At 41.4% G+C, this 14,792-nt stretch overlaps 1 protein-coding gene across 1 annotated transcript in view; it reads left to right on the top strand.

Moving 5' to 3' along the window:
- The window catches only part of LOC126387996 (glutamate receptor 3-like), a 93,804-nt gene that overhangs the window by 63,532 nt on the left and 15,480 nt on the right, over positions 1-14,792 (top strand). The window contains exons 9-12 of the mRNA XM_050040867.1: positions 1,796-1,903; positions 4,468-4,674; positions 6,463-6,836; positions 9,494-9,692. Of these exons, the coding sequence (XP_049896824.1) occupies positions 1,796-1,903; positions 4,468-4,674; positions 6,463-6,836; positions 9,494-9,692 (888 nt within the window). The remainder of the gene's footprint in view (positions 1-1,795; positions 1,904-4,467; positions 4,675-6,462; positions 6,837-9,493; positions 9,693-14,792) is intronic.

Below are 14,792 nucleotides of genomic sequence, written 5' to 3'. Positions count from 1 at the left end.
GAGTGGTGCATCTGTCCAGTCTGGTGTCTGAAGGGTTCATGCTGATGCCTGAATGAACTGTCAATCACTTAACATTACATCAAGCAAATACCTTTGGAGTTTAGACAGACAACAAGCAAAGTGTCATTTGTGGGCTCGCTTTGCAAGATTATAATCAGCTGATATTTTGTGTATTATGACATATATGTGTTTATTGAAATGTGACTTTTTGAAGTTCAGTTTAGTTTTCAGCGATTTCCTCAAGGACAGGAAACCACCATGACAGTAAAACACTTCACTATAATGAAGCTGCTAGGTGGGTTAGCAGCTCTTGTGGCAGCTTTTACAGCTTGAATCCCACTAGCAGCTGATATGAAGCTACGTGTTTACTTTAGAGATCTGATCTCTGAGGACAACTGAGGAACTCCGTATCCAAAAGAGATGGAATTGATATTTTTTGGTTATGTAGCCAATAAAAACATTTTATATGAAGCTATATTTGAATACATACGCAATACGCAAAAGAGCTGCAGCACACGTGAGCGTTCAGTGTGTCCGTTTTATCTACAAGCATGGACACACGTCTTGTTTTGCGCCCTGGCTTGCTAAATGAGCTAACAAACAAACCTGGGAGAAGTGCACTCACTCAGAAAAGCCATTTAGCTATTTAGCACGACAGCTGTAAGACGTGTCAATGCCTGTTAGTTTAGATGTTAAATGATTTGGTCCTTTTCTTCAATACCACTAAACAAAACACTGTCTGTCCCTGATTAGCTTGTAAGCTCGACGTACTAAAACAAGTCAGCTCACAAACACATGCATCAACCTGCCTCCTCAGAGACTCGGAAGCTAAAAGGTCATTTCTATTATATCCCACAAGTTTTTCCTCCTTTTAATAATGAGAACTATTAAATCAACAAATTGGAAACCACTTTGACAATGATATTTGGCAGCAAAAAGGAATAACTTTCTAATTTCAATTGAACTTTGACCATGGCATATCTCAAGATAATACACCCACATGCTCCCCCGGTGCTCTGCTGTAATTGGGCAGGCCAAAGGCAAAGACAATGTTGAGCAGTCTCTGAAAACAAACACACTCAGACTGACAACGCTGTGGCTTGGCTAGCTCCCCGACCCTGAACTTTGACAAGGTCCTCACAAAAGCTGGCACCAGAAAGGAGATGGCCCCATACTGTCCACACAGTTCAGCTCACAAGGCAACACACATCACAGCGGCCTGCACATCCAAACTATCTGCAGACAATCTGCAGTGACAACAGAGTGAGTATTGTGCATCATAGCTACCAGAAGTGGGAGGCGTCGACTTCTTCTTGGCTGAATACATCAGAGTGTAACCGAAATAAACACAATGCAGCCACTGGAATCATCTCAGGTTCAGTAGACACGGGCCAGTGTTTGTTTTTGTGTTAGATTATACTGTGTGTGCTATGTGTAGTATTAATAGAACAGTAGAGCAACCTACTGCACTGGCTAGATAAGGCACATTTAGACTATTAGGTTTATATTAATTTTACCAGTCTTCGAGTGCTCTATTGGTGCTGCTTTCTTGTTATGTAAGAGCACATTTGCTGAGCCAGGAATAGATTACGCCTACTCTGCTGAAGTGTAGCCCAGGTGAAGTGAGAAGCACCACTACAAGCTTTTTATAAAATCCTACATCAGGCAACACTAGGCCTGTCTCCTGCTTTACAGGTAGAGCCGACCAACTCACATGTACTTGGAGGCTCTACTGTAAAAAAAACAATGTCTTTCTGTGTCCTTTAATAAATGTGAACCTTTGTGTCGTTTTCAGATCGGCTACTGGAATGAGTACGAAAAATTTGTATATATAATGGATCAGCAGGTCACCAACGAGTCCTCTTCTGTGGAAAACCGAACAATTGTGGTCACTACTATTATGGTACACTCTCAAACAGGTTTTAAGTGTTTCACCTTAAGATTTCTGCCACTCAAGGTCAAGGTTTCCATTGTTGCAATCTGTCCTGGGAGGGTAGAATTATTTTATTTTGAGTTGCTTTCCATCCACTCACTACATGTTGAAACAGTCGATTCACAAAGAGTGTTTCAACTGTATCCGTGTGGGTGCCAAAGCATTTTGGTTTTTTTATATTACGGTGGGCTGTTGTAGTAGTGACGTCACAATAACGGCTTTGGTAATGATAACTATAAAGATAGACACCATCGTATTCACATTCAGTGCATACGTAAGTAAACATGTTTCCCTCTCATTAAGTAAACCGTCAGTGGCACCGGGATGAATCAGCTGTGTCTCGCTGGAGACATGAAATGATCTGCACACAAGGAGGACATAAACAACTGAAGGCTGCAACCTCTGGCTGTTTATGTCTATGCTCAAATTTACTTTGGCACTGAATTGTAATGTATCTATCACAGGTCTCTCGAAAACCAGTGCTCCCAGTATACCAGGCTCAGGGTTAGGCACAGTGCTAGTGAGACTAGTCACAGACAGTTACCACAGGTCAGTAATCATCAGCCATTTTTAAATGTAAGATAAGGTGCGCCTTATCTTACATTTAAAACCACGGCCTCTCGTTCCTTCTGACTTTGTCTATTATGTTTTCATCTTAGACAAATTCAGAATGTAATAGTCATGCATTCTCATTTCAGTGTGTAGTAACTCATTATCTCCATGACCAGGCAGGAAGTACAACAGTGAGGAGGTGAGTGAGGAAGGGAGAACAGAAGAGTAGTCCCATTGCATTGTTTTCTCACTGCCAGGCATGTCTTTGATTTGAATAAAGACAACTGTTATTTAAGATACATCACAGTCACGTCATTAACGTCATGTTGTTTTTCTTGCATCCCATAACTTTAAAGTAAAACGCCATGTTTAATGAAAGGCCATCCTGCTATTACAGGGTGCGACTCTTTCATTTTGTTTTGTTGTAACATTGTACATGACTGCAGAGTGGAAGAGAAGGTAACGGGAGACGAGTTTGAACAACAAAGGAGTAAAACTGTTGTGTAACAGTCTCTTCTTAAGATGGCTTTGAAAGGGACCTATTATGCTCTTTCATAGAGTGTTATGATAAACATGGCTAAAGTTTCAAATAATGAACATATTTGGAAGTAATCCCCGTTTCCAACAGTTTTTTTCTCCTCTGCCTACAGTATGATGTCATAGTGTGCCAGGGTTTTTTATATGATCATCTGCTCCAGGCACGCGACTGCAGGTGTTTACATTATGTAGCCTAATCTGCTAAATTAAGCTACACACTCATGTCAGGGAAACATGTAATTGTGGCTGGTGACGTTGTTAATTTCTCCCAATTTTGGATCATATTCCTGCAGGAACATGTCCAGTTGTGTTTCAGGCTTTTTTTGGGGGATTTTTAACAGTACAAAGTGCCCCTTTTTCCCCGTTACTGTCATTCCCCAGCTGCACTGACGGTGCAGAAACACAGAGATATGGAAGTTCCAAAAACGCTGACCAATCACAGCAGACTGGACTTGTTCAGGAGGTGGTCTTAAAGTGACAGGCACTAAACCAAGTGTCTCAGACAGAGGCGTTCCAGCACAGCGTGAGGAAATAAAGTGTTTTTGACCATTAAAGCGTGTAAACATGTTCTTGTCGAAACCTTAAATCCAAATATGAACCTGAAAATGAGCATAATAGGTCCTCTTCAGTGTTAGTAAAGAACCTCTGGAAAACATATTAATGCCATGTGACAGAGTAAATCACCACTGATGAATATTCTCAAGGTGATATCAGTTAATTGAAAAAAGTTTGATGGCAAACCTGTTGCATATTTTATTCAAATCTAAAGCACAGAGGTCATGTAACAGAAATGATGTAACCAACACACCAAGCAGATTATTTTATTGTCACAATAGTAATGAATAAAAAGAACCAGTATGACTTTTTATTTTGTCATACATCTACTCTTCTGACGTGGCTCACGCGTTTTTTGCGCTTAACATTTGTTTGACGGATGAAGTAATCTCTATGTTTCTGATGTGTCTCTCTGCTGTCACTGACGCTTACTTCATGAACTGGAAAAGTGCTCCATTCAGCTTGTCCTCCTCCTTGTGCTACGCTGACGCAAAGCACATGCCACCCCCTGCCTATCACCCATTTTCACAGATTTAGATTGCGGATGAGGTTAGCATGAGGGAGCCCTGACATCCTGCTTTGCCTCCTTTATATGTGTTAGATGCTTCGCTCCTCCCGCTGGCCCGGTTGGCCTCTTTACTCCAGCAGCAGCCCGCTTTTTTAGTCTGTCGAGTCCCCCAATAACATGCCTGTAACTGACGCTGCGTAGATCCTCTTAACCTCTGTTCTGTTTGTCTCTGTATGTCTCCCACATCTGTCTGTGTGTCACCCCAGCATGTGTGTGTGCATGCATACAGTACTAGTCACGGCCTTGTGTGAAACATGAGGTCTGGCCACTGTGGATGTGTGTATTTCTTTGCAATGAACTCAAAATTATGTCTAATTAACAGGAAGCTCCGTATGTGATGTACAAGAAAAACTATATGCAGATGGATGGAAATGACAGATATGAAGGCTACTGTGTCGATTTAGCTTCTGAAATTGCAAAACATGTGGGGATAAAATATAAGCTGTCGGTAGTGCCGGATGGGAAGTACGGAGCCAGAGATCCAGAGACCAAGACGTGGAACGGGATGGTGGGTGAACTGGTTTATGGGGTAAGTGTCAGTCCACCTGTGTAGCTCATAAGGGGGAGGGAGTTAACTGTTCATCTTTTATAATTTCCTGCAACTGAAAGTGGCAATCTCAAAGATTTCAGTCCTGGTTTATTTGGTGACACGTGCAGTTACTGGTGGTAACAACAAATGCAAGAAGTCAGGCAATAATTGGCCTTTTTCTTTCATTCTGTGAGCAACCATAATCTAATTTTGGCTGCACATGGCGTGAGTCTGCAGACAGCAGGACACAGTGAAAGGAGTTGGTTACCTCGCTGTGTTGGAGGTGTGCAGCCTGTCGTCTGCAGATCCACTGTCAACAAATACTGGAAATGACCATTCTCTCCTTAAATTTTTGCTAATTGTGAGTGCTGAAAAAACTGAAAAACACATTGCATTTCCTGCGACCCCTTCATAATAAAGGTCAGCTGTGTTTGGCCAGTTAAATGCTTTTAATGTGAAGCTGCAACAGTAGGAAATGTTCAGTTTGCACTCTTGACATCCAGTTTGTAATACTGCAGATATATGAATATTGCAATACTTTCATCAGTGGGCCACAGGCTTAGTCACCATCGTGTTACCTCATTCGGTGATAGTGACTTTTATTGAAATGAAAATCTTTGAGATTATTACTTTGACCCCTATTTATTCAAATTACTGTAAAGCATTGTAAACGTCTCAAAACATCGTCCACATTTGAATGTACGAGAGGTTTTTATAAAAGTCACACGGCCCATTTGTAGTCAAAATAAATCATATGATGTGAGATTATAGTGATTACTACCATGTAAAATAACCAGCTTTATTAGTTTCAGTCATGCAACCAAACACCAAAGTAAAAATAGATATTGATATGTTGCACTTTTAATGAGAGTGGGCAGAGTGGGTTTTGGAAAGCCTTTCTTCAACTGTAAAATCACCTAGACTGGTTTTATCATGCAGCTCATGGCTCACTCACACTTGAACTGGCTTTAACAAGACGATTCACATCTTTTATGAGACCTCGGCTGCTGAATGAATAATGTTGAAAAAATACAAGACAGCGCAGACAAGAATCTAAAAAAATCTGTGTGCAAACACTTTCTCAGTGCATCTTTTGTTTCAATTTAACACCTGTACTTTCTGCTGTTATGGCTGTTTCACAGGCTGCTCTGCTCTCCTGCAGCCCTCCCAGTATTCATAGCTGAGACAGAGAGAGATGATAATACGTGAAATCGCCTCTGCAATATTTATTTCATCCAGAATACTGGACACTTTTGGCTGAGACCACTCCTAACTTTATCTGTGTTAAATATTTTGATGTTCAGTCACTGCAGTGAGATGCTAATTGACAAGCGTGTCAGGCACTTGCAGAGGATCTGATGGAGGTGAATTTAACAGGCTGATTCACATTTCATGGACTGCTTACATAAGCTCCTCCACCTCTGTCTTCCAACCCTCTGCTTGATTCATGGAGGAGATTTGGATCGAGACAAAGACATTAGCCAACACAAATGCTGAGTGACTCATTTTCAAATGGCAGATATCCCTCTCACAGGCATTATCACGGGTCTATTCAGTAAGCTGTCGCATTTCACCGTGTCCAATCTCTTTACTCCATGAATCCACTTTAAGGATGAGTGCCTGGGCATGCATATGTGATTATAAGACAGAGTGACTTACATATAGTCATGGTTATTGGTTTGACTTTGGGTTTATGGGTGTTTCCTTCATTAAATCAACATGTTACACTTTGGTTGGTTGTTTGTTCTGTGAGACTAACTCCCAGTGTGCCTGTTCCCATTTTCACAGAGAGCTGACATAGCCGTGGCTCCTCTAACTATAACGTTGGTGCGGGAAGAAGTGATAGACTTCTCGAAGCCCTTTATGAGCTTGGGCATCTCCATTATGATTAAGAAGCCTCAAAAGTCCAAGCCTGGGGTGTTTTCCTTCCTGGACCCACTGGCCTATGAGATTTGGATGTGTATAGTTTTTGCCTATATCGGCGTGAGCGTGGTGCTCTTCCTGGTGAGCCGTTTCAGCCCTTACGAGTGGCATCTGGACGAGAACGATGAGGCCAAAGACCCTCAGAGCCCCCCAGACCCTCCAAACGACTTTGGGATATTTAATAGCCTGTGGTTCTCCCTGGGTGCCTTCATGCAGCAAGGATGCGATATCTCACCAAGGTTGGTTGTTGCGTTCACTTCCCACCACCCCCCAGTTGTCCTCATCATCTCTCTGCATTTTATAGTCCCATACATACATCTCCTTCCTGCCATGGTGCATATAGGTTATTTTGAGCTTTGCTGTCCATGTAAACCTCATGCTTCACTTCACTGCACTCTCCTCCCATTTCTTTCTCTGAGCAAACCTTTGTTTTGAAGCTGCATGCTGGCAGTGATGCTCTGCATCCACAAAATAACTTATATCCACCATGCTGAGGGCTGTAAAATGCACAGGGGTCATTACATTTCATTCAAAGTAGCTGCTTGAATCCCTCATGACTCTTGGAGGGCTACCGTGTTTTTGCTGCATGTCCCATTTTACGGTCATCTCATTGGTGCATATAACTCATTTTGTGGGGGGAAAAATCATCAGCACCATAAATGTTTTCCCAATATCACCTATTTATTCATTCATCCATCTCTTTACTCATCACTGTTGTGGTGTCCCTCACCTCTTCATCAAGGATTCTTGCTTCCATCATCCTTTCTTCTGGGACTGAGATTTTGTAGAAGCTGGTTGACGACCAACGAGAGGTTTCCTCAGATTCACATTAGTGTGACATTGAATGGAGTGATTGATAGCGTGCTGCCAAAACAATGTGCGGTTTAATGGTGCTACATTTAACATTCTCTCCAGTTTTATTCGTTAGGGAAACACAGTAAGAACAGCCCTTTAATTATTAGTATTAACTACGAAGAAACATCAGAAAAATAGGCACAATAAATTACAAAATATGTGAAAGTAAAAAGGTGTAATAATAATAATACCAGTCTAATAATCTACAGTGTAGTCTCTGATTCAAAGTGAATGACCAGCACCCTCTCACTTCTCTCGGATGCTCAGTGGGATATCAGCCTGGTAAGTTGTCACATTAGCGGACTGAGACGGGCGATTTCTGCATCTGACACTTAGCTGTGATGGCACAGGCTAAATATACTGTAAGCTCAGGTACCCAGGGCTATATGACTGAGCATAACTTAAGTCAACGCCATGGAAAAGCACAGAGGAAGCAGCTTCTGCAAAGCTGAAGTCTGCAGAGTTGTGGGTCTACACAGTTCAATAAATGAGTGAAAAAAATCAATTAGGCAGCAAATTGCGGGTCGTTTCTTGACTCCAAAGTACGTCCAGTTTTTGAATGAAAACTGCTGATTCTGTCGTTTTGTAAACAGCACTTAAAGCTCTATAGATCAGCAGTGTCCAGGTCACTATAGTCACCAGAGGAGGAATTGTATTATCTGATTCTTACACCTACTGTAATGCATTTTTTCGTGGCCAAAGCTTTGCCTCTGGCTCAAACATGTTTAAATCAACTCATATCAAGTATGGTCATTGACCTTAATGTGATTCATCTGGACAAGTATGCAAATTAGAAACCATTTACAGATAAGACTTTAATAAAATGTGCCCAGAATAACAGCCTGTCTGAAAGCTTGATGACAGAGTCACAACATACGGCAGATTTTGATTGCTGAAGGACAAACAAAATATTTACAACTTGAGTTGAGTCGAGGATAGCATAAATCCATAATTTAGACTGAAAATAAACTGTGAAAACAATATATTAGGAGAAACCCAGAGCGGTACATCTGCAATGCAGTGATGCGGTGCAAATGGATCCTCGTTTGAAATGAGAAATGTGAGTTCATCTGAGAGCAGCACATTTAGCGGAATATGTGTGTGATCGTGGAAGTCGGGGATGGTACCAGAGAGAATAGTCAAATTTGAAAAATATGAACCCAGGGTTGCTCTGCGAGGCACAGATTTAAAGTCGGAGCCTTTACGCTGATGTACAAACTGTGAAGAATTGGTTAAGGACCAGTGAGCAGGATGGGAGTATCTGTGTGACAGAGCAGTTTGGCTCATCGCACCCTGAATTCAAGAGCAGAAAGAGTGTCATGCTGCTCTTACTACAGACTTGTTCTGTCCTCTGTGGTCTAAATTTGTGGTGGAGAGTGTTACATTTTGCAACAGATGGACTAAAACTTTTAACAAATGTCTGCACCAAACATTGGCTGCAGCTTAAAACCAAAAGAAACCATAAAGTAGACAAACTTTCTACTGGAAACAAGAATCAAAAGATGTCTGCAGCATAGTATTCTGGCTAACTCTGAGCCAGTGTTGTCCCTGAAATTAACCCAAGTAATCTTGGACAGATTCTGGGGCATCACTCATCACAGGCCTGGCATCGTCCTGCAGGCTGCTGGATTTAGGCTGGAGCATTTCCTGGGATGGCTGCTCACCTGAATTAGCTCCAAAACTAAATGTGGACACAGTTATATTAAGTTAATGAGGCTTATTATTACTTTCAACGAATTAATCAGCTGTAAAGGCAGCTATATTAAGTTAATGATACTTCACTTAAATGAATTATGCAAATTGCATGGAGCACTAGGGACATGCCGGATAATATTGCAGCTCTCATCACTTGATGGGATAACCGGACAATTTCTCCAAAAGTGTAAAATTCCCTTAAATTAAGGAAATAGGAAGAGCTGAACCTCTGGGCTGATGACGTGCCAAACAGGAGACACGGCGGAAAATTATCCTTCCCTCCCTCTCTATCTAGATCCAAGCATGCTGCTCTCATGTCTGTGTCTGCTCTGTTTGCTGCTCTCAGGTCTCTGTCAGGGCGTATCGTCGGAGGAGTGTGGTGGTTCTTCACCCTCATCATCATCTCCTCCTACACGGCTAACCTGGCTGCCTTCCTCACCGTGGAGAGGATGGTTTCTCCTATCGAGAGTGCTGAGGACCTGGCCAAGCAGACAGAGATCGCCTATGGGACGTTAGACTCAGGCTCCACTAAGGAGTTCTTTAGGGTGAGTGTCTCAACTGGCTGTCATCCATGCTGTCGCTGCACTGTATAACGAGAGCTGCTCTAACTGTAGTTAACGTCGGCCAAAAGCTCAGAGCTGAATAAGTCTCTGGAGCTTTCCTGTGTGTTTTGATTTATTACCTGCCAGGTGATAAATGGAATGAATAATCAATAATAGAATGTCTAAAATTGTATTTTCCCCTGATACAGCACTTCTAAAGTACTAATACTACAGCTAGACTTGATTAATTCAGTACATCATAAAACAGTGATACAGTGTTTTCTGAAAAGGAATTACAAAAGGGGGAAACTGCGACAAGAAAATTGCATGAATTTATTTTGTTAGATAATTTAAAAGCCGTTGCTGAGAGATGGATCGCCAAGATGAGCGCATATTTTTCAAGAACAGAGCATCAGTCCTTCTGTGACTACCACAAAATTATGGTAATAGGCTTATGGGATGAACACCTGTTATCAGCCTGGTTTCAAATCTATTTTGTCAGCAAAATGAACTTCAGTTCTCTCCATCAAAATCAGAAGTTATTTTCCAGCTTTCTGGCAACAGGAATAATTCAGCTGTGCAGCTCCGACGGTCGTGCTCCCTCGTCCAACCATCAGTGGAGTCATAAACCAAACTTTGATTATCCTCAAGGCGCTGCCACTAATGTGCAGATTAATTCTTATATCCACTACTCAAAAGTGCTGCCAAAGGAAGGGCGCAAATATCCTCATCAAGGTCACACAGTGCATAAATGTCTTCTAATAAAAAACAGATAAGGCTGCAATATTAAAAACACCACTAACTGAACTTCAGGTAGTGCTGGCCGTTCAGGAAACCAGGTGACAGACTGTGTGAGCCTGCAGGTCTTTAATAAGTGAATCATTTTGAAATGCATGTATTGTTTTTATTTTTAAAATTGGCATCAATTTGTGATGATGTCGTGTCAGCCTCTGAGTCGCTGCACAAATCTCTGATTCATAAAGACTTAAGTGAAATGAAACGACAGTTCAGTCTGATCATCAGGCCACATCTTTTTATGTCTGAAAGTTAAGAGAAAAAGACTTTCAAGAATAACTACGAGATGTCATTATAATTCCAATTTGTGGGCTTCTGTCACCAAAGTGCAGTTTCAAAGAAGACGTCCTGTTTGTCAGAAATAGAGATATCGTTCACACCAAGTGTCCGGCTCTGAGCTGTGTCTATTTTTAGTCCTTTAGTCGGTCTCTTGGTGTGAGTGCTCCGAGTGAGTCTGAGATGTTTGATAAATACAAGCCCTGTGGACTCGGTTAGACTCTGGAGTTATCAGGAAGGCACTGGGTGTCCACGGGGAGTTATAAAATCTCATCAATCTCTCCTGAGATTTACAGCTTGTGTAAATATGCTTAAATACAGTCAGGGTAGAACAAGTTGCTTCTGTCTGTAAAGTTTGATTATCTGCTCCATTTTACAATCACAGCTGGCAGGAGAAGGCTCTCTTGTGAGGACAGAGTCAGTCCAAACATAAATCAAAAAAAAAACTTGCATAGCTCCAAAGAGAAAAGTGTGCTGAACGGTGGAGAAGAGTGATTTTTCAGGGATGTGACCGAGCGGAGGCTTGTGCAACGTTTCTGTGACCCAAGCCATTTATAAAGGCGTTTGAGCAGAGTGGCATGGTCGGCTGTGCCAAGCTGAACTGAGGTCTAAAAGCATTGAATTGGAGCAATCACTGTGATCAGTGTGGAGGAGGTCATCTGTTACTCGCTGTCTCCTGCACTGCAGTGCTTTAAAACATTACTTGTGAAAAAGATGGCTGTTCAGAAAAGATTTTATTTTGCAGAGAGAATGTGAATCCAACAAACTGCAGCACATTGAAATTTAATTTTAACTGTTTTAAGAATCTTCAGTAATATAACATCTTGGGGGGAGGATAATCATTTCAACATCACAAAATAAATGTATTTAATACGACACATCCCAAGTCACATTATTGTGTTTATTTTCTCCTCTTTTATTGCTGAAAACTAAAACTAGACTTCTGTTATTATGGCTGCAGGGACAGACAACAGATGCAATATTAAACAGGACACTAAAGTTTGTTGGAGGCGTGTTGTTTGTTAAAATACCCCGATTACGTTCAAGTTGAAAATGAATTTATCATGCAGCACGAGCGATACTGTTCTCAAAATGCAAAGTTTTCATCTGACTTCCCATTTGTCTTGTCAATGTGAATTTAAGAGATGAAGAAGTAAAGAAAGATGGTGTTTAGATGACTGGTACATGCAGCAGCCCCAAAAATACCCCCTGACATGTCTGTTAAAGAAATTCAAATATATCAGATTGATTATTTCTGAGGCTTCCTGTGAATCATCACATTAAAAGCAGCTCCATAAGCAGCGGTGGATGTGCTAATCCACGATGCATTTGGCAGGCTGTGATTTGTCAAAGGTGCTCCTGAGGAGATAATTGACAGGCATGTAGTGACTTCATCCTGAGTGACAAATATTCTGCCTTTCTTCCTCCGAACTTGAAATGTCAGTGCAGAGGAGCCATTCTGTGCGACGCTTATTGAAACTGGGTGATTCAGAGCAAATGATTAATAGGAGCTGTAAATACCTTGTACAGTGATCTTCAAAGAAGATCATACAGCTCCCTCACTGCATGTTATATACACTGATAACCAACATGCCCTGCTTTCAAACACTCACTTTTATTCTTTTCTGGTTTTCAGGAAGGGTTTAAAGCGTGCTTTGCTCCTAAACCACTGGGCTTTGCAAAGCCTTGAAGTCGTAGCTTTGCTCAACCTTCATCCTCAACGAGATTTCTTTCTGTTAATGCAACATTCAGACCATAAGTATCAGATCTGGGTCAGGACATGTTTAAAGATTTGGGGAAATGTACTCATTCCCTTTTTGAATCAGAAAGGCAGTGCCGGACCTAAGACATTAGCCCAAAAACGTAGAGTGCCAGCAGCTTTAAAGCTCACTAATCAAGATGTTATATCTCATTTGTCAAATTCACATTTTAACTCACATTTTCCAGCATTACTTTCAAGAAGCCGCCAAGTCTGACAACTTATTTGTATCTGTGCTGTATATTAAGAGGTAAAGGAAGTGACAGTGAGTAATGTGAGCCAAAGTGGTAAAGCAGAGCACAAGCAACATGTTGTTTGTTTGTTTTCTATCACAAAATCAAAGTGTTTTGGTAATCAGTTTTACTTTAATTACAGAGGTGCTGCCACATGAGCCGCTCTATTATTATTTAGTTGCATTATAAATTTGTTTCCGCTAATCATGAACATACAGTAAATGAGTTTTAATTACATACTTCATCATGCCCCTCTCTAAGAACTGCATGCAGATAAAAATAAAACACCAGAAAGATTGCACATGCTTTGTTTGGCCTGTCGTCTCCGTTTCTGGATGACAGCGTGACAGACACACACAGAGGGCCATGAATCACTCTCAGCTTTTCAGTCAGCTGCTAACAGATGAACTGGTAGCTGGAACGAATTTGAGTTTACACCAGCTTATTTCCAGAATGGATGAGGGGCAGTAAAGCCAAATTCTTCACTTGCCCTGTTTGTCAGGTAAAAGACTGCTGTGTTTACACAAGTCATTTGTTAAAAGTGATTTCTTAAATAGTTTGTCTTTGTTAAGCTGTGACTGATGTAGTGAAAATTAGGCAAGGCAGGTTTATTTATACAACAGATTAGGACTCCAACATCATGAAGGGTTGCACAGATTTCAACGCAGGCAACCGACCTGCTTCTGACAAGCGTGCATCTTCATGTAACCCAGAAAAGAATCGCTGTTTTCACACTATGGTCAGGCCTGTCATCAGCTATTACTGTCATGTAACGAGTGTTTACATGAACACTCAACTAAACTGAAATCGTGCATATGTCAAGAATGATTCACTTACTAGCCTGAGCCCACAATCCATTACTTCTGTGGTGAATTATTTACCCAACAGAGCCGTACACACTGCAGCGCTGACACACTTTGTCAGTTCACTCTGACGTTTTCCTTTACTTTCACCTGCCAGATGTGACGTGGGACTGACTCACACGAATAATGAACGTACAAACTGGATAAAACCAGTCATGCACATTTGATTTCTGTGCATCAAATACTGCAAATAAGCAAGTAAATACATGTGACAGTGCCTCGTTAGCAAGGACAGCTTAAATAGTTAAACGTGATAAATAAAGCAATGCAGGAAAAAAATATTCCATTTAAAATTCCAACTATAATGTGGTGTTGTTAAAGAGAAATATAACGGAGCATCAATAAATCATAAAATAAAAAAGAACAAGAATTCAGATTTTCTCTGAGAACTTGCACCAGAGTTCCAGAGTTAAGACATCAGATGCTCGTTCGCACTTCTGCTCCCTGTTTGGCTGAGTGATTATGAACCTGCCTGTCATGCTCTAATCATAATCCTGACAAGCGGTCCTGTGAAGACGTGTAGAAATATGAAAACTTTCAACTCAAAGTTTCCTCTGAGGCGCTTCTCCCTCGCCGAGCACAGCAGAAGGTCACATTAGCCCAGTTTACTGCAGCGTCTCTATTCTTCCCCTCTATTGTAGACAGCTGTGTACTCCAGCTCCCCGGTGACCGGCGATCAGCCTCTCACTGGCCATTTTTAGCAGCGTACTGAGTGTCAGAGCAGGGCTCTGCTGTGCATGTCTGTAGCTGCTCCAGCTGGCAGCTGACTGGGCCACAGAGGTGAAGCCTTCAGTCTCAGAGTAAGCAGGTCAAATGTGTTAAAGACTGTGCCATTACTGTCAAATAAACTACTTCAATTGGTATTTGGCGTAACGTCATGTGGATTCGTGAATATCATGTTAAAGGGGAACTAATGTTTTTTTCAACCTGGGCCCTATTTTCAGATCTACTTTTGTCTAAATGAGTGATAGGATGTTCAATATGTGACATCATATCGTTGTGAAGCTAGGGCTGACCTGCCTGCAGCCCGTGAGTGTGCGCTATATTAAATAATAGGGCACTCAGACAGCGTCAAACAACGTCAAAATACGTCCACTAAAAGTGCATTTTTTTCACACAGATAGGCTCGGATTGTTAGTATAATTATCTGACAACAGCCTGTTAAGGAGAAATGAAC

This window comes from Epinephelus moara, chromosome 3 (genome assembly GCF_006386435.1).
Source record: "Epinephelus moara isolate mb chromosome 3, YSFRI_EMoa_1.0, whole genome shotgun sequence".
Classification (NCBI taxonomy): Eukaryota; Metazoa; Chordata; class Actinopteri; order Perciformes; family Serranidae; genus Epinephelus; species Epinephelus moara.
Note: the sequence above shows the minus strand (reverse complement) of the source record. Positions and strands in the feature narration are given on the sequence as shown.